General features: G+C 45.9%; 2 protein-coding genes across 5 annotated transcripts in view; one reads left to right on the plus strand and one right to left on the minus strand.

The window, feature by feature from the left end:
- The window catches only part of LOC100551566 (zinc finger protein 271), a 46,237-nt gene that overhangs the window by 25,724 nt on the left and 2,399 nt on the right, over window positions 1-18,114 (minus strand). The window lies entirely within an intron of this gene.
- LOC100552157 (gastrula zinc finger protein XlCGF57.1) lies at window positions 35-17,312 on the plus strand. 4 transcript variants are annotated; one of them, XM_062973448.1, is made up of 7 exons: window positions 35-115; window positions 1,306-1,461; window positions 2,735-3,251; window positions 4,756-4,855; window positions 6,798-6,877; window positions 7,095-7,215; window positions 9,377-17,312. In XM_062973448.1, exons 3-7 carry the CDS (start codon window positions 2,838-2,840, stop codon window positions 10,471-10,473), a joined length of 1,812 nt encoding a protein of 603 aa, XP_062829518.1. In that variant the 5' UTR covers window positions 35-115; window positions 1,306-1,461; window positions 2,735-2,837; the 3' UTR covers window positions 10,474-17,312. The 4 variants fall into 4 exon arrangements, 3 of the variants coding, with proteins under 3 accessions (XP_062829518.1, XP_062829517.1, XP_062829519.1); XM_062973447.1 differs by lacking the exon at window positions 1,306-1,461 and having other exon boundaries at window positions 37-115; XM_062973449.1 differs by lacking the exons at window positions 35-115; window positions 1,306-1,461 and adding an exon at window positions 2,431-2,614.

The raw sequence follows: 18,114 nt of genomic DNA on the forward strand, positions 1-18,114 counted from the left end.
TTGGAAGTGGCTTCCTCAGCAGGACTTCCGCTTCCGCTTCCCGTCACGTGACTGAAGCCCCGCCAGTCCTCTTCCTCAGAGTCGTCCAGTCAGAGCGGGCTTCGCGAGGAAGAAGGTGCCACTCTCTGAAGCATATTGGTTGCTAGGAGACGGTATTGTTCTATAGCAGGCCTGGGCCAACTTGGGCCCTCCCTCCCTCCAGGTGTTTTGGACTCCAACTCCCACAATTCCTAACAGCCGGTAGTTGGAGTCCAAAACACCTGGAGGGAGGGAGGGCCCAAGTTGACCCAGGCCTGATCTAAACGCTCTTTAAGCCGCTCCTCATAGGACTTGTTCTCCAGACCCTTGATCATTTGAGTTGCCCTCCTCTGGACACTTGGCTCATGTTTAACTTGTTGTCCACGAGGACTCCATATAAAATCTAGATTATCTGCTTTGGACTGGATTATATGGAAGTGCAGACTCATTTAATCCAGTTCAAAGCATATGGATTGTCTGCTTTGATAATTTGGATTATATGGCTGTGCAAAAAGAGCCTTAGAAATGCTCTCCAATTCCTGCACTGATGTAGTATGACTTCAACATGCATGGAAACAATTAGGTTTTCAAAAGTATATACTGTAATGTCCTTTCATAACATTCATAATTTTACTCCCAGACTGTAGCTTTCTTTTTTATTATTTCCATACCTTTATTCTTTATTCCTTTAGCCGGCCATAGTCTCCTTTGTTTATGTCTTCCCCAGCACTTTAATAGGATAATGGTTTTGTATCGTCCTCTCCCCAACTGTATCTGATACTACTAGCACTTTTATGGCCCAGTTTTTTTAGGAGCCAACCCAGGATTTTATCAAGCATGTTTGTTTTGTATGATCTTGTTTGTTTTATGGCTTGCTTTATTGTTGATTGATTTGTATAAAGGAGGACTAATAACGACTGCCACCAAATTGTAAGGGACTAAAGAACGTCTAAGGTTCTTTTAGGTTATTTATTTAATTATTATTTATTACATTACTTCTACCCCGCCCTTCTCACCCATCAGGGGACTCAGGGCGGCTTACAAAATAAGCATACACATCAAAAACAGTTTTCATCAAATTTAAAAATCCATCAAGATTAAAAATTACAATAAAATTAAGAATATACATTAAAAATATACATAATTATACATTTAAATATACATTTAAGGCACTTTCAATGTCCAGGTGGGGTCTGTCAGTAGGTCACATATTCATATCTCATTTTTGCTGCTACTCATGCTCAAATGCCTGGTCCCATAACCATGTTTTTGTTCTCTTTCGGAAAGACAGGAGGGAGGGAGCCTGCCTGACTTCAATGGGGAAGGCGTTCCATAGACGGGGAGCCACTACTGAAAAGGCCCTGTCTCTCGTCCCCGCCAGCCGCACCTGTGAGGCTGATGGGACTGCGAGCAGGGCCTCACCTGACGATCTTAAGCTTCGAGGTGGGTCATAGCGGGAGACATGTTTGGACAGATAAGCTGGGCCAGAACCATTTAGAGCTTTATAGGCTAAAGCCAGCACCTTGAATTGTGCTCGGAAGCTAATCGGCAGCCAGTGGAGCTGGCATAACAGAGGAGTGGTACGCTCCCTGTACGCCGCTCCAGTTATTAACCTGGCAGCCTCCCGTTGGACTAATTGAAGCTTCTGAACAGTCTTCAAAGGCAGCCCCACGTTTTATCCCACCGCTGCCACTAATTTGCAAAGATGCAGCCACCAAAGACTCAGAGAGGAGACTGTTTTTCTTATTATTATTATTTAGATGGTAGCGTAACTTAGTTTATAATATATATGTGATAGAGACTTAGATGTTGGAGGAACAATAACAAGTTTATTCAGGCACAGAGCTTAGTGGTTACAATTGTTGTTTCTCACTTGGAGGCCCTTTCATTAACAGTTACAATACTAGAATAAGATGAGTCAAACTCCCTAAAGTGTCACTTCTTTAACTTAAAGTAGTCAGAACTTCATCCTCTGCCACTTTTAAACCGTAGTCACCCCTGTGATATACGATCACAGATTCTCTGTTCCTTACTAGGACACAGACTACATAAAATAAGTCCCCAAACTTATTTTAAACCAACTCAAAATGACCAATTGAGTCTCCCTTGATCCCCTCAACCTAGGATCAATCTTCCCTGTGCCTCATCAGAGCACAGACTGAAAACCCTTTTTTAAACTCTGCACTTCTTCATCAAACCGGCAGTTGGCTCCGCCTACTTCTCCATGGCAACCAGCCTCTGAGTGCAGAGAAGCAATAACTGTAATACTTACCCTTTTAAAACACAAACACACAATTAAACATAACATCTGTAAACCAAAAATTCATACTTCATTACAATTTGTTTTATTGTTGTGTTTTATATTGTCTGTTTTGCCTGGGCTTGGCGCCATGTAAGCCGCCCCGAGTCCCCTTGGGGAGATGGGGCGGGTTTAAAAATAAAATTATTATTATTATTATACCCACCCCTCCATGTACTCAGTTCCCTGAACTGAGTCTGTCTGTAAATCACACCTACTAACTCGTAACGTCACTCCTTACTTACTTAGGCGATTCCCCCATTGTCCAGCCTTCCAAGTGTAGTGCCTTGGCGATGGGTATGTGAATATGTTGCATGAGAAAAATAGCCCCGGGTCCTTGGTCCTTAATTCAAGATTCATGATAAAACGTTATCCCTTGAGAGTATTCACATGAGCTCGTTCATCTTTGGTTTGCAGGCCCCACCAGTTCTCCCAGTCCTCTCACTCTGAATGTCATCTGAGAGAAGAGGTGGATGTATCTTCATCCAGACTGAAGGCAGCCTAGAAGCGCAGAACCAAGATGGAAGGGGAAGAGCCAGCTGCCTCCCAGTTAGAAGTATGTTTTTCTACTATTGAGGAAGAGAACAATAAAGCATTCTGGGAGAACCCTTGGAGGAAAGACCAGGAGAGCAGTCCGCTCCATCCAGTCCTTCAGGGCCAGTGCTTCCAGCATTTCCGCTATGAGGAGGCCTTGGGGCCCCGGGAGGTTTGCAGCCGCCTCCACTCTCTCTGCCGCCTGTGGCTGAAGCCAGAGCGACACTCCAAGGCGGAGATGCTGGACCTGGTGCTCCTGGAGCAGTTCCTGGCCGTCCTTCCTGCGGAGATGGAGCACTGGGTGAGGGAATGTGGGGCAGAGACCAGTTCCCAGGCCGTGGCTTTGGCTGAAGGATTCCTCCTGAGTCGGGCAGAGGAGAGGAAGCAGGAGAAGCCCCAGGTAAGAGAGAGGTTCATCTTGTAGTTTCAAGGAACCAAGAATAATTGTTTTGAAGGATTTAAGAATAATAGAAACAAGTTGGAATGAGTTCAGAGAAACATTAGGAAAGGAGGACCCTGGAAAAGAGACGTGGAGTGCCATGACTGCCCCCTTTGAATCCCCGAGGGCTCTCATGGAGAGGAGGGGGCAGTCCTCTCCATTCCCTAAGGTTGTATAATGAGCTGAAGTTATAGGATGGCAAACTTTGAAGATTAAAGGGAACATATTGGTAATTCCAGTCATGTGTATGTTATTCACAGGTAGAGATAGCGCAACAGGGACCTAAAAGCACCGACAATCAGACTTAGGTTACTCAGCCCGAGAGCCCCTCTAGGATAGCCCCAATTACAACCCCAGGATTACGTCAAGCACTTCCTTCATCTCTGTAGTAGCCCTTTTTCTTCAGATCAAGTCCTGAAGCAGAGTGCAATGCCCAAACAAAGGCAGAATTCCTACACCAAAATCAAGGAAAGAGAATGAAGAAAACCAGTCTTAGTGTGATACTCTAGGCTGCGTGAGCACTGGAAACCAGACACCAAAGCCAATAAACAATCTAATATCTTTATTAAAGAATTGAAGAAATAAAACAAAAATAAGCAGAATATATAGTCCATCAATAGACCTTCCGGGAAAGGTCAAATATAGTCTAGTATTATAAAGTCCAATGTCCAATATTAGAATTTTAAGATGAAAATCCAGTTAACCAAAACACACTCAAACTTCCAAGCAGTTTGAGTGGGGAATAATCCAGATCTTAAGCAAGAGTTCCAAGGAAACCAGTCCAAAGGCAAGAAATTCAAGACAAGGCAAGGCTGGAAGTAGAGGATCCAAACGTGATCCGGACTTGACTCGAAGGCGAGGCGTTGCGCCCAGTCTACACACGAGTAAAATGCCACAAGGACTAGAGGCGACGTTAACACTCCAACTGACATGTTGACACCGCGCTGGCTGGCCAGCGCGCAGAACTTTTAAGGGACTTCAAATCTCCCTTCAAAACAGGTGTCCAACACTTTTCCCAGGGGCACAAACAGGCTAAAGACAACATCTTCACCAGATGCGAGCCTCCCTGGAAACTCTCAAGGGAAACGGGTTAATCAACATTCTCTCTGGCAGCTAATCTCGCGCTTCTCCTCAAGCTATCCTTCTCAGAGCGACTTGATTCCCAAAACATCCTCCGTAGAAAAGGAGGGGAAACGCTGGGAACAGGCTCGGCTTCAAGGGCTTTCTTAATGAGCTCTGGGCTTGAATTGTCAACAGGGAGCATCTGGAAGGAAGCGGACTCTTGCTGAGTCGGCATAAACCCTATATCCTCATCGCTCTGGTCCGCAACGAATACAGGGTCATGACCTGAAGGTCTCTGTGACATCACACTTAGTCCCAAGCGGTCTGGAAACGATTGCAGAAAGAGAGCCCTCCCTCCTTTTCTAATCTTTATTTTTCTTTGTGATCTGTGATTCTTGTTCAGGTGCAGGACTCTTGTACAGATGGGATCAACCAGGTGGAGGAGTCTCCTTCAGACACCATGTGCGTTGCCCAGATTGGAGAAGGCAAATCTATCACAGTTGGTAAGGGATGGCCAGTGGTCCGTCTTGCTTGCTCACCTCCTCTTGAGTAGACCTGAAATGTCTGAGCTGTGTGAACTGAAAAAAATTGGGAAGCCTGGGAGTTTAAAATGCTGTTGACAGGAGACATTTCTCCATAATACTTATTTGTGCCACTTTATTTATTATTTATTTCCATCATTTCTATCCCGCCCTTCTCACCCGAAAGGACTCAGGGTGGCTTACAAAACTGGCAGAATTTGATGCCAATACACAACAATACAAAAGAATAAAACATAAGCAGTTAAAAACAGAGTAAAAACAATACAAAATACTTGAGCCATTCATCCACAGAACCTTGTACATAAACCTTAGTTCAGACCAAGTCAAAGCCAACAAAACATATTCTTTGAACACTTGCTCGCATAGCCAGGTCTTCCCTCAAAAGGGATGGAGTCTGCCGGATGTCACTTGGGAGGGAGTTCCACAGCCGAGGAGCCACCACTGAGAAGGCCCTGTCTCTCGTCCCCGCCAGCCACACTTGTGCGGCTGGTGGGACCGAGAGCAGGGCCTCCCCTGAAGATCTTAAATTATGTTGTAGGTCATAGTGGGAGACACGTTTGGACAGGTAAGCTGGGCCAGAACCGTTTAGAGCTTTATAGGCTAAAGCCAGCACTTTGAATCGTGCTTGGTAGCTAATCGGCAGTCAGTGAAGCTGACGTAACAGAGGTTTAGTGCTCTCCCTGTACGCTGCTCCAGTTAACAACCTGGCTGCCTTCCGTTGGACTAATTGAAGCTTCCGAACAGTCTTCAAAGGCAGCCCCACGTAGAGTGTGTTGCAGTAGTCTAATCAGGATGTAACAAGAGTGTGGACCACCATGGCCAAGTCCAGCTTCTCAAGGTACGGGTGGAGCTGCCGCACAAGTTTTAGCTGTGCGAAGGCTCCCCTAGGCACCGCCAAGACCTGGCTGACCAGGAGGGCCTCTGTCTTGTCTGGATTCAATTTCAATTTGTTGGCCCTCATCCAGTCCGACACAGCGGCCAAGCACCGGTTCAGGACCTGGACAGCCTCCTTAGTGACAGGTGGAAAGGAGTGACAGAGTTGGACATCATCTGCATACAGATGACACCTCACCCCGAAACTCCAGATGATCTCTCCTAGCGGCTTCATGTAGATATTAAACAACATGGGGGACAGTACAGAGCCCTGCGGGACCCCACAAGACAATGGTTGTGGGGCTGAGCAGGAGTCCCCCAATGGCACCATCTGGGACCGACCCTCCAGGAATGAGTGGAGCCACTGCAAAGCAGTACCTCCAAGGTCCATCTCCGCAAGGCGTCTCAGAAGGATACCGTGGTCATCGGTATCGAAGGCCGCTGTGAGGTCCAACAGAACCAGCAGGGACTCACTCCTAAGGTGACCAAGGCTGTCTCGGTACCAGATCTAGAAAATCAGTGTCCTCCAAGAATGCCTGGAGTTGTGAGGCAACCACACGTTCCACGACCTTGTCCAGAAAGGGGAGTTGGAAATGGGCCGAAAGTTACCCAATTGAGTGGGGTCCAGTGATGGCTTCTTCAACAGCGGTTTGATCACAGCCGTTTTTAGGCTCATTGGAAACTTGCCTTCCCGGAGGGAGGCATTCACCAAAGTTAATAACTTTAAGTTAAGCAACTTTCAAAGTTACTTAATTCCTTTGCTTCTGTCTGGATGTTTATGGTGGTGAATGTGCTCTTGGCTACATTGGCACAAATATAGAAACAAATAGAGTCACCCTCTACGTTTCCTGGGAATAGATCGCAACCCCCCTGGAAAACAGAATAGTCCACATTAAAGACCTGGGAACAAGGAGGGAGTTTAAAAAAGCATCACCGGGCAAGGGGAGAGTGGCAGGCTTCGGAGGGAAGGAACTGTAGGGCAGCCTGGAAAAGGTCTCACCCTCCCCAATGTCTTTCCTCTCTTTCACAGGCAGTGAAACATGGCCAAGTGATAGTAGCACAACTTTTCACGATTCTTTCCTAAGAAGAGATTCTGCGGAACCAGATCAGGTAGGCAGCAGGATCCCGGGAGGGGAGGGGAGGGAAAGCCAGGTCTCTTGGTTCCTTGACTATTGCCCTGCCTCTAAATGAACCTCTCTTTTCTACATTCCTTCAATGCAAGATGTTTTCAATAAATGACATAATCAAAGACATTAATCACAAATTGCCTGTTTTTTCTGACTTAGTTGGCATTTTCTCCTTGCAGATAACATTTTTTCCCTTTCAGGTGACTTTTGAAGATGTGTCTGTGGATTTCTCAGAGGAGGAGTGGGCCCTCTTGGATCCGAGCCAAAAAGCCTTGCACCAGCAAATCATGGAGGAGAATCTGGGGATTGTGTCATCTCTGGGTAAAGCTCCATTATGCTTGTAGCTAACCAAATCCGTTTACAAGTTCTAAAAACAGATGGGTAGCCAGTGGAGCCGTGGCAGCCATGTGTGAGATTACAAATTGCAAAGTCTCTTGATGGGGAGATGATCTTCATCTCTAGAAAATTAGTCTTTGGCCCATCTCTGCCCATCTTTTGCAGTTCCACCATCACCCAAACGGTATCGCAGTTAAAGCTCACTGACTTTTTGCCCTGGGATAATGCAATCTGCTGTTGAGCATTTGAAGCAGAGCGTGACGTTTCCCTGCGGCCATTCTCCATCATCTTCCATGTCTAGCTCCCCTCTTCCAGCTGACATTCGACCGGGACCCAGAGCTGTCTCAATCGCTGTTGACGCTTTTTTTGGCCACCTTGGAAGGAGGGAAAGTCTTCTGTTGCTGGGGCATGGTTCCTCTAGCCTTGGAAAGTCCCCTCCAACAATTCACGGCTCTATACCCCTCCTGGCCACACGTGCAGCATGTTCCTCTTCTTCCTTTCCTCTCCCGACTGCTTGACCTGGCCTGTGAAGAGGGAGTCACCCCCGAGATTCTCGGCTGTGTTTTTCCTCACTCATCATCTCTGGGTGTCCTCTTAACTTGTTCTTGATTGCGCTCGACTCTTCCGGTGAGCATGATCTATTATTCCAAGGTACTGGGTTACCTCGGTGTAGTGCCTACTCCAGAACCCCCAAACTAATGTAACCCCATACGGCACAGGCTGAATCCCTATTTCCTTATCTGCCTTATGACACACCAATAGAACCTCTTATCTTCTCTGGATTAAGTTCTCCATCCCATTACTGGTGGGAGACATTGGTTTAGTTGGAAAGGAGGAGTAGAGCTTGGTGTCACCTGTAGATAGATGGCACCACACTCCAAAACTCTGAATGAGTTCTCCCGTATATGTGTTAATTGCATAGGGGACAAAACAGATGATGGGGGATCCCACAGGCAATGGGCAAGGGATTGAACAGGAATCTCCCAGCAAGGCAACCCGGAAAGGTACCATCGTTGATGATAATGAGAACTACTGCCTTCCACTTTGTAGAACATTATTATGTTTTCCATTGAGATGCAGGATCTCGTGTTTATGTCCAAAGTAGGATGACCTCAGTTTGACCCCCTCAACTCTCTAGGAGTATTTCCTCCAGTTCACGCTGTGTGCAGCCTCCAGGAGAGAGCAGGGCTGAACATGCCAGGCATTGAAGAGAAGTGAATCAACGTTCATGCAACCCATTTCTCCCTCTGTATAGACACTTATTTTTGTCTTTGGGGCCAAAGTCCCAAGAGGAGTGGCCTTGTTAAAAAGATGTAGCCAGTATTTTATCTTGGTCCATGAAGGGTTTATGTACCAAGTTTGATCCAGTTCTTTCAAGCCATTTAGGAGTCTTTGCAGTCCATACATACACACCTTGATTTATGTATAAATAGATTTTTTCATACACAAATACATACAATACATTCAAATCCAGGCTTGTGAAACTAACAATATAAAAAATTAGGGAGTGCTTTTTACAAAAAAAAAATCAGGGGTTAAAATGGGAGAAATGACATTTAATCATGTAAGTGTCAGGAGCTGATTTCTGCTGTTCGGGAAGTCAAAGCCTCTCCATGAGAGCTCGGAGTCAGCCAGGGGTGTCAGTGGAGACGTTTGAGAGCAGATGAATGGACTAACTTTTCTCGTGGGGAAAAAATGATAAGGATGTTGTAGGCGTGGAGTGAGATTGGAAGGAAAGAAGGGGTGTTAGTCAAAATCGCCATTAGCTCTTTTTTCTTGGAGCTGTAAAGGTCTGAGTAATAAAGCCAAATCCAAAAGACTTTTGTGAGTGGCCAAAGTTGTTAACTAGACCCTTCAGGGAGTGAAAATAAGGAGTGACAAAAAAGAGAGAAGGTCAAACACCAAACCTTTGCAGCTTCAGTCAGTCCTTTTTAAAATGGCGACTTTATTCTGGCTTCTAATCTGAATTTGGATGTTTGCTCTTCTGCCTGATGCCATGAGGTTAAGTTCACCTATTTTTGTGGCATCAGGCAGATGAAGGGTTTTTACTTTCTGTGGGAAAGGGCTGTCTCAACTAAATGCATTTTGGAATTTTTATATTTTTAAACTTTAATATAAGCTTTGCTTTTCAACACCATTCACACAGGAGAAAGGCCATTGAAATGGTTGCAGTGTAAAAAGAGCTTCAATCAAAAGAAACGCCTTATTCATCAGGCAACTCACAAAAGAGAAAGGCTGTGCAAATGCTTGCAATGTGGAAAGAGCTTCAGTCACAAGAATGTCCTTATTATTCATCAGGCAACTCACACAGGGGAGAAGCCATTTAAATGCTTGCAGTGTGGAAAGAGTTTCAGTCGCAAGCACGACCTTATTAGTCATCAAACAACTCACACAGTAGAGAAGCCATTTGAATGCCTGCAGTGTGAAAAGAGCTTCAGTCTAAAGGGAAGCCTTATTCGTCATCAGGCCACTCACACAGGAGAGAAACCATTCAAATGTTTGCAGTGTGAAAAGAGCTTCAGTCGGAAATCATACCTTATTCGTCATAAGGCATCTCACACAGGAGAGAAACCATTTAAATGCTTGCAGTGTAAAAAGAGCTTCAGTCAAAAGCAGCACCTTATTACTCATCAGGCAACTCACACAGGAGAGAAGCCATTTCAATGCTTTCAGTGTGAAAAGAGCTTCAGTCTAAAGGGAAACCTTATTAGTCATCAGGAAATTCACAAAGGAGTGAAGCCATTTCAATGCTTGCAGTGTAAAAAGTGCTTTAGGCGCAAGAACATTCTTATTAGTCATCAGGCAACTCACACAGGAGAGAAGCCATTTCAATGCTTTAAGTGTGAAAAGAGCTTCAGTCTAAAGGGAAACCTTATTAGTCATCAGGAAATTCACAAAGGAGTGAAGCCATTCAAATGCTTGCAGTGTGAAAAAAGCTTCAGTCACAAGCACGTCCTTATTCGTCATCAGGCAATTCACACAGGAGACAAGCCCTTTCAATGTTTGCAGTGTGAAAATTGCTTCAGTGAAAAAAGCAGTCTTATACGTCACCAGGCAACTCACACAGGAGTGAAACCATTTCAGTGCTTGCAGTGTGAAAAGAGCTTCAGTCAAAAGGTAAATCTTATTCGTCATCAGGCCACTCACACAGGAGAGAAGCCATTTAAATGCTTGCAGTGTGGAAAGAGCTTCAGTCGAAACTCACACCTTGTTTGCCATCAGGCAACTCACAAGGGAGAGTAACCATTTAAATGCTTGCAATGTGAAAAGGGCTTCAGTCACAAGCACACCCTTATAGTCATCAAGCAACTCACACAGGAGTAAAGCCTGTTAAAGGATATCAGTGTGAAAAGAGCTTCAGTCACAAGCACGTCCTTATTAGTCATCAGGCAACTCACACAGGAGAGGAGCCATTTAAATGCTCAGTGTGAAAAGAGCTTCAGTCGGAAATCACACCTTGTTTGTCATTAAGCAACTCAAGGCGGAGTAAAACTATCTGTTTTCCATCTGTCGTTAGTGCTTTGAATGCGATTTCTTGCTTCTTGGCAGGGGTTTGGACTGGACAACCCATGAGGTCTCTTCCAACTCTACTATTCTACTAGAGTGTGTAAAGATCTGCAGTTGAAACACAAGCCTTCTTTTTTAATTGTCAACCTATACGGAAGAAATGGGGTAAAGTGGGCATGAATCTTTGTTATAGAAACACTAAGTTAAAAAGCAATGGCTTTTGGGGAAAATAATAATCGGACCAATATCTCATTAAGCATAACTAATATTTTGAGAGCTAAAGGAAGGATATTTCAAGTTTTCTTTTAGCCATTCATGAACATTGGTTACTGCAAATATTTCCTGTCATTGTGATGTCTCATGGGCCTTGTAGTCCCGTTCCTAGTGCTATTGTGGCAGACGAGGAGGAAAACATGGGATTTCCACCGGTTCAGTTTGAAACGGAGCCTCTCCACCTGGAGGATGTTTGTCCTCAGGAAGTTACCCAAACAAGCTTTGGGCAGAATTCTCCCCCGTTTTCCCGAAAGGACAATTATAATAGAGATAGAGGAGTCAGGGAGGCTAATCGCCGGAGTCTCAGAATCGCTGCCAAACAACTAGCTGATTAAATCTGCTTCCCTTGGGAAATTCTAAGGAGTCATGCATCTGAACAGAGTTGGGTTTCGCTTCTTGTTCTCCAGGGAAAGTGTTCTGTTGGCGGGAAAACAAGACCCTATATAGGGGTTCAATTGATCAGCTTGAGAGAGAGATCGTGTGTGGACTTCGTACTCCTTGTTCCCTGCTTCCCGGATCTAGTTTCAAGTCTTGCCTTGTCTCACTTTTGCCACGGACCTTGTTTCATGCTTCAAGTTGCCACGTTTCAAGTCTTTGATCCAGCCAAGAATCAAGCTTCAATGGACTAAAAGACCTTGTCATCTCCCCACACTATTGCTTGGCAAAGTGTGTGTTTCGGTTAATGGATTATAACTTTGAACTCTAATATCTTATATTGGACAATATTTTCCTGGACTATATTTGGCCTTTCCTGAAAGGTCTGCTTCTGAACTATATTCTTCACTTGTTTTTATTGACTTTATATAATTCTTTAATAAAGATATTAGATAGAATCTGGTCTCTGCGCATGGTTATTGGTGCTCTGCAGCCTGGGTCCTGACAGTCATGTATATTCAGGGTTACTTTTGGACTTTACCTGGACATTGCAACACAATACTTCCATTCAGGTGGGGAAATCACCTCTCCCTATCCTTGGGGAAGAACCAGTTTCACCACCCTGCGCCTTTGATGAACAGGACTTCTCGCATCAGAAGGAATCTGCATGACTACAGCCAAACCCCAACCTCTGTCATTTTGCATAATTGTATTAATATATTATGTTTTGTTTCTCTGGGGCCTGGAATCACCAGCCCAGCCCTATTAATGGGCCATGTCATGTACATCTAATAAGACAATAGCATTCCTGGGTAGGGCCAGAAAATGCCCTCAATCACTTTGTTATTTTTCCTGTTCAGTAAAAGGAGCCCCATTCATCAATGCTTAATCATCCCTTGTCCCAGCCCATGCTGGCCAGTGAGCCAAGCCCCTCTCTGTGACTGGTCAGAATTCAAGGCTTGGCTGCAGGCTATGTATAAAAAGGGCTCTGAAACTGTATTCTGTATGCTATCTACTTTATGAATGTATCACTAGCTAACATCTTACCTGCAGATAATAACATTTTCCTTGGCTGAAAATCACCTTCTCTCCTTGCTTGCTGGCTAATTTCAGTTGGGCCTAATCTATTTGCTCACCAAAGCAGGGACTCACTCAAAATGGGCAGCTCAGGTGGATCACTTGCCTGGGTTTCTGCCAACAGGCTTCTCCCTGGTCTCACTGCCAGGGGTTGCCTCCTAAAATGGGGCCAACAAGTATCTTAGGTGATCCCTCGTAGCTCGAGGACGATTGTCTTCCATCCTTGGTGTCTTGGGGGTGGGTTCTTAAGTGGCTGAAGAGACCTATTCTTGACCCGCATTCTCCCGCAGTGAGAACATCGGTTTCCAGGTGGAAGGCGGTCCCAGTCGGGGTTAGCTTGACGCTCCTTCCTCTTGGCACGTTTCTCCCTTGAGCCCTCTGTTCGTGCCTCTTCGAACTCCGCAGCACTGCTGGTCACAGCTGACCTCCAATTAGAGCGCTCAAGGGCCAGGGCTTCCCAGTTCTCAGTGTCTATGCCACAGTTTTTAAGGTTGGCTTTGAGCCCATCTTTAAATCTCTTTTCCTGCCCACCAACATTCCATTTCCCATTCTTGAGTTCAGAGTAGAGTAGCTGCTTTGGGAGACGGTGATCGGGCATTCGGACAACGTGGCCAGTCTAGCGGAGTTGATGGCGTAGGAGCATCGCTTCAATGCTGGTGGTCTTTGCTTCTTCCAGCACGCTGACATTTGTCCACCTGTCTTCCCAAGAGATTTGCAGGATTTTCCCGAGGCAACGCTGATGGAAACGCTCCAGGAGTTTGGTGTGACGTCTGTAGACAGTCCACGTTTCGCAGGCGTAGAGCAGGGTTGGGAGGACAATGGCTTTGTAAACAAGCACCTTGGTCTCTCTAGGGATGTCCCGGTCATCAAACACTCTCTGCTACCTACGGAAAAATGCTGCACTCGCAGAGCTCAGGCGGTGTTGTATTTCAGTGTCAATGTTGACTTTTGTGGAGAGGTGGCTGCCAAGGTAGCGGAAATGGTCAACATTATCTAATGTGACACCGTTAAACTATAATCCTGGCATTGCAGAGGGATTAGCTGGTGCCTGTTGGAAGAGCACTTTGGTTTTCTCGATGTTCAGTGAGAGGCCGAGCTTCTCGTATGCTTCTGCAAAGGTGTTTAGAGTGGCTTGTAGGTCTTCTTTTGAATTCGCACAGACTACGTTGTCATCGGCATATTGGAGTTCTATAACAGATGTTGTGGTGACCTTGGTTTTTTGGCTTTCAGTCTGCTGAGGTTAAATAGCTTGCCATCTGTCCGATAGATGATTTCCACACCAGTGGGAAGCTTCCCATCAACAAGGTGAAGTATCATAGCGATGAAGATGGAGAATAAGGTAGGGGCAATAACACATCCCTGCTTGACACCTGATTCCACCTTAAATGGGTCACTTTGGGAGCCGTTGCTGTCCAAGACTGTTGCCATCATGTCATCATGGAGGAGCCGCAGGATGTTCACAAATTTGTCAGGGCACCCGAATTTTTGGAGGATGGTCCAGAGAGCGCTGCGATTCACTGTGTCGAATGCCTTTGCAAGGTCAATGAATGCCATGTACAAAGGTTTGTTTTGTTCCCTGCATTTTTCTTGGAGCTGTCGAGCAGTGAAGATCATGTCCACTGTTCCTCTGGAGGGACGGAAGCCATTCTGGGATTCTGGGAGGGTGTCTTCTGAGACAGGGAGAAGGCGGTTTGCAAGGATTTTCCCGGCGGAGGTTAGAAGGGAGATACCACGATAGTTCCCGCAGTCTGTTCTGTCCCCTTTCTTGAAAAGGGTGATGATGGTGGCATCCTTGAAGTCTGCTGGGATTTTCTCGGTCATCCACACTTTTTCAATGAGCTGGTGGAGTTGTTGTATCAGCTCGGGTCCACCCTCTTTGAAGATTTCAGCAGGAATCCCATCAGGTCCGCTGGCTTTGTTGTTTTTTTGTTGGCTGATGGCATTGCTGACGTCTTCCAAACTAGGCAGTGCTGCAAGCTCATCCCTGGTTTGTTTTTGCGGGATTTATGAGAGGGTCTCTTCGGCCACATTGGAGCTGCGATTCAGCAGGTTCTGGTAGTGCTCTTTCCAACGTAGTGCAATTGATGTTTTGTCCTTCAGAATTTTGGTTCCATCTGATGAGCGTAGGGGCTGTATGCCATGGTTTCTTGGTCCATAAATGATATTTGTGGCTTTGAAAAATCTCTGAGCGTCATGGGTATCTGCAAGGTGTTGGATTTCTTCAGCCTTCTTTGTCCACCAGATGTTCTTGAGTTCTCTGGTCCTTCTTTGGACCTCAGCTTTTGCACTGGCATAGATCTTTTTCTTGGCAGCACAGTTGGTGTCTCTCTGCCATGTTTGGAAGGCTTTCCTTTTGTTATCAATTAGCTGTTGGATCTCTGTCGTTATCATCAAACCAGTCTTGATGTTTCTTAGTTTGGTATCCAATGGTTTCTTCACAGGCTGTGATGATGGAGGTCTTCAGTTTGTTCCAATGTTCCTCAACATTTTTGGGGTGTTCTGTGGGTAGATGATCTTTGAGTGTTGTTTGGAGAAGGGCTCGTTTGGAAGTCTCCTGAAGGCCTTGGGTGTTCATTTTGCGCCTTGTTTTTCTTCCTTGGAGTCTGCGTTTGGGGACGATCTTGATAGCCATCGTGGATCGGATTAACCTGTGGTCTGTCCAGCAGTCATCAGCACCTGTCATGGCTCTTGTGAGAAGCACATCGCGGCGGTCTCTGGCACGTGCGATAACATAGTCCAAGAGGTTCCAATGCTTTGACCGGGGGTGCTTCCATGATGTCCTGAGCTTGTTTTTCTGGCGGAAGAGCGTGTTGGTGATGACAAGGTTGTGCTCTCCGCCTTTGGTGAGAAGCAAGATGCCATTCGAGTTGCTGTTTCCGACCCCGTCTTTTCCTATTATCCCTGGCCACAGGTCAGAGTCCCTTCCGACTCTTGCATTAAAGTCCCCCAGGAGGATGATTTTGTCCTCCTTAGGTATCTCCGATAGGATGGTGTCCAGCTGACAGTAAAAAATTTCCTTGATGTCTTCGTCAGCATCTAGAGTTGGTGCAAAGGCGCATATGATGGTTGCCTGTTGGTTTTTGGCAAGGTTAATTCGGAGGGTTGAGAGTCGTTCGTTGATGCCAGTGGGTGCTTCAGTCAGGTGCTTCACCAGGTCGTTTCTTCGCTCTTCTTCAGGCAGTCATAGAATCATAGAATAGTAGAGTTGGAAGAGACCACATGGGCCATCCAGTCCAACCCCCTGCTAAGAAGCAGGAAATCGCATTCAAAGCACCCCTGACAGATGGCCATCCAGCCTCTGCTTAAAAGCCTCCAAAGAAGGAGCCTCCACCATGGCCCCGGGGAGAGAGTTCCACTGTCGAACAGCTCTCACAGTGAGGAAGTTCTTCCTGATGTTCAAGTGGAATCTCCTTTCCTGTAGTTTGTAGTCAGTCCCTTCCAGAAGAAGGTGTAGCCTCCCTTTTCTTCCTTCAGCTGTCCCTCTCCTGCTCTCCGGATCTCCTGAAGGGCTGCTATGTCGATCTTAAAGCGTCCCAGCTCCCTTGCAATGATAGCAGTCCTGCGTTTGGGCGTTCGCTGTCAGTGTTATCTAACAATGTCCGTACGTTCCATGTTCCAAAGTTCATTTTTCTTTTTTGGCCGCAGAGTGGTGACCCCTCTGGACGCGGCAGTCCAGTCAGGGTAGGAGAGGCAGACTATGTTTAGGGCACCTTTTCTAGCCCCTTCCCCGTGTGGGTGAGCAGAGCGGATCCTAAAAAGGGCTGCTCAGTCATGGATACAGCTGCCGGACTACTCAACTGCCTCGGTCCTTGAGGTAGAACGACTGAGTCCATATCCACTGCCCATGTGCCAGTCTCTGACTAGGGGCTTCCAGATTTCACAGTCCTGCCCCCGTCGCCACTCGCTGATCGCCATGGGGCTTTTGTAGGTTTGTTTTTATTTTTGTTGGAAGACGCCTGTGTGTGATTTTTTTTAATGTGTGGAGGTCGGTGCACAGCCGGTCAACACACAGTCTTCACAGAGTGAGGTTCTGTGATGACTCATGGGCCTTGTAGTCCTGTTCCTAGTACTATTGTGGCAGACGAAGAGGAAAACATGGGATTTTCGCCGGTTCAGCAAGAGCCGGAGCCTCTTCACCTGCAGGATGTTGACGTTTGCCCTCAAGAATTCAGTCAAACAGGCCTTGGGCAGAGCTCCCCCCGTTTTCCAGGAGGGAAAATTATACTAAAGATAGGGGAGTCAGGGAGGCTAATCGCAGAAGCCTGAGAATCGCTGCCAAACAAATGGCTGATTAGGTCTGCTTCCCTTGGGAAATTCTAAGGAGTCATGCATCTGGACAGAGTTGGGTTTCGCTTCTCGTTCTCTAGGGAAAGAGTTCTGTTGGCGGGAAAACGAGACCCAATATAGGTGTTTGGCGCAACGAATACTTTGCGGAGTCAATTGATCAGCTTGAGGAGAGAGATTGTGTGTGGACTTCGTAATCCCAGTTCCTTGCTTCCCGGATCAAGCTTCAAGCCTTTGCCTTGTCTCACGGTTTTGCCACGGACTTTGTTTCATGCTTCATGTTTGTCTCGTTTTAAGTCTCGGATCAAGTCAAGAATCAAGTTTATTTCCAGCCTTGTTGTCAAGCTTCATTGGACTTTAAAGACTCTGTTATTTCCCCACACTATTGTTTGGCAAAGTGTGTGTTTCGGTCAAGTGGATTAAAACTTTGAACTCTAATATCTTATATTGGACAATACATTTCTGGACTATATTTGACCTCATCTGAAAGGTCTGCTTCTGAACTTTATTCTTCACTTGTTTTTATTGATTTTATATATTTCTTTAATAAAGATATTAGATAGAGACTGGCCTCTGTGTAAGGTTATTGGTGTTCTGCAGCCAGGGTCCTGACAGGTTCCAGCAGTGGTGTGGTTAACACAACAACAGTGGCTTCTCAGTCGGTTGCAGCCTTCTTCCGCCTTCACAGCTGTTGTAACATGTACCATGTTATCCTCCGCCTGCTCCGCCGTTGAGGTCTTTGGGTCTTCGGATTGTGCTTGGTCTGGATCCTCCCCTGCGGCCACTCCTGGGAGTGCATCACTCCAGTGGTTGTGCCCACAGGTTCATCGGAACACGCAAGCCCCCTCACCACGGCGAGGTGACAATCCATCGAGAGGGACCAACAAGTATAGACCCCTATTCTTGACCCACATGTTCTTCTACAGTGAGGACATCGATTTCCACGTGGAAGGTGGTCCCAGTCAGGGACTTTGTTTCCTGAACTGACTCTGTCTGTACAACACACCTATTAACGTTTAACATCACTTTGTGTAATTGCATACCAACCTCCCCAGCCCCTTTCTATCAAATGTCATTTTAAAAAGTTGAATTGTGAGTAATATTAAAGTAATGTTCTCAAAATGTGGAAACTTTAAGATGACAAAGTTGCCAACCATACAACGGACGCTGTTAGATAGTCACTGATATACTGCAATTTTGCCATTCCATAAACATGAACACAATTGGTTTACGATATTTAATTCAATGAGAATTCCTTCTGAAGAATTATTTAGTGAGGATGTGAAATCTTTTCTTTTAGCCTTGTCAAACCCCTGCAATTTGTGGTCCTTTGACAAAAAGTGGTGGATGAAAAACGGAATGGGAGGT

The sequence above is a fragment of the Anolis carolinensis genome, chromosome 2 (assembly GCF_035594765.1).
Source record: "Anolis carolinensis isolate JA03-04 chromosome 2, rAnoCar3.1.pri, whole genome shotgun sequence".
Lineage (NCBI taxonomy): Eukaryota > Metazoa > Chordata > Lepidosauria > Squamata > Dactyloidae > Anolis > Anolis carolinensis.

Excerpts from the sequence above, each read along its gene's own strand:
- LOC100552157 (XM_062973448.1), top strand. The coding sequence starts at position 2,838 with ATGGAAGGGGAAGAGCCAGCTGCCTCCCAGTTAGAAGTATGTTTTTCT. Across the intron at positions 3,252-4,755 it reads GGAAGCAGGAGAAGCCCCAG|GTGCAGGACTCTTGTACAGA; the intron begins GTAAGAGAGAGG and ends ATTCTTGTTCAG. Across the intron at positions 6,878-7,094 it reads ATTCTGCGGAACCAGATCAG|GTGACTTTTGAAGATGTGTC; the intron begins GTAGGCAGCAGG and ends TTTCCCTTTCAG.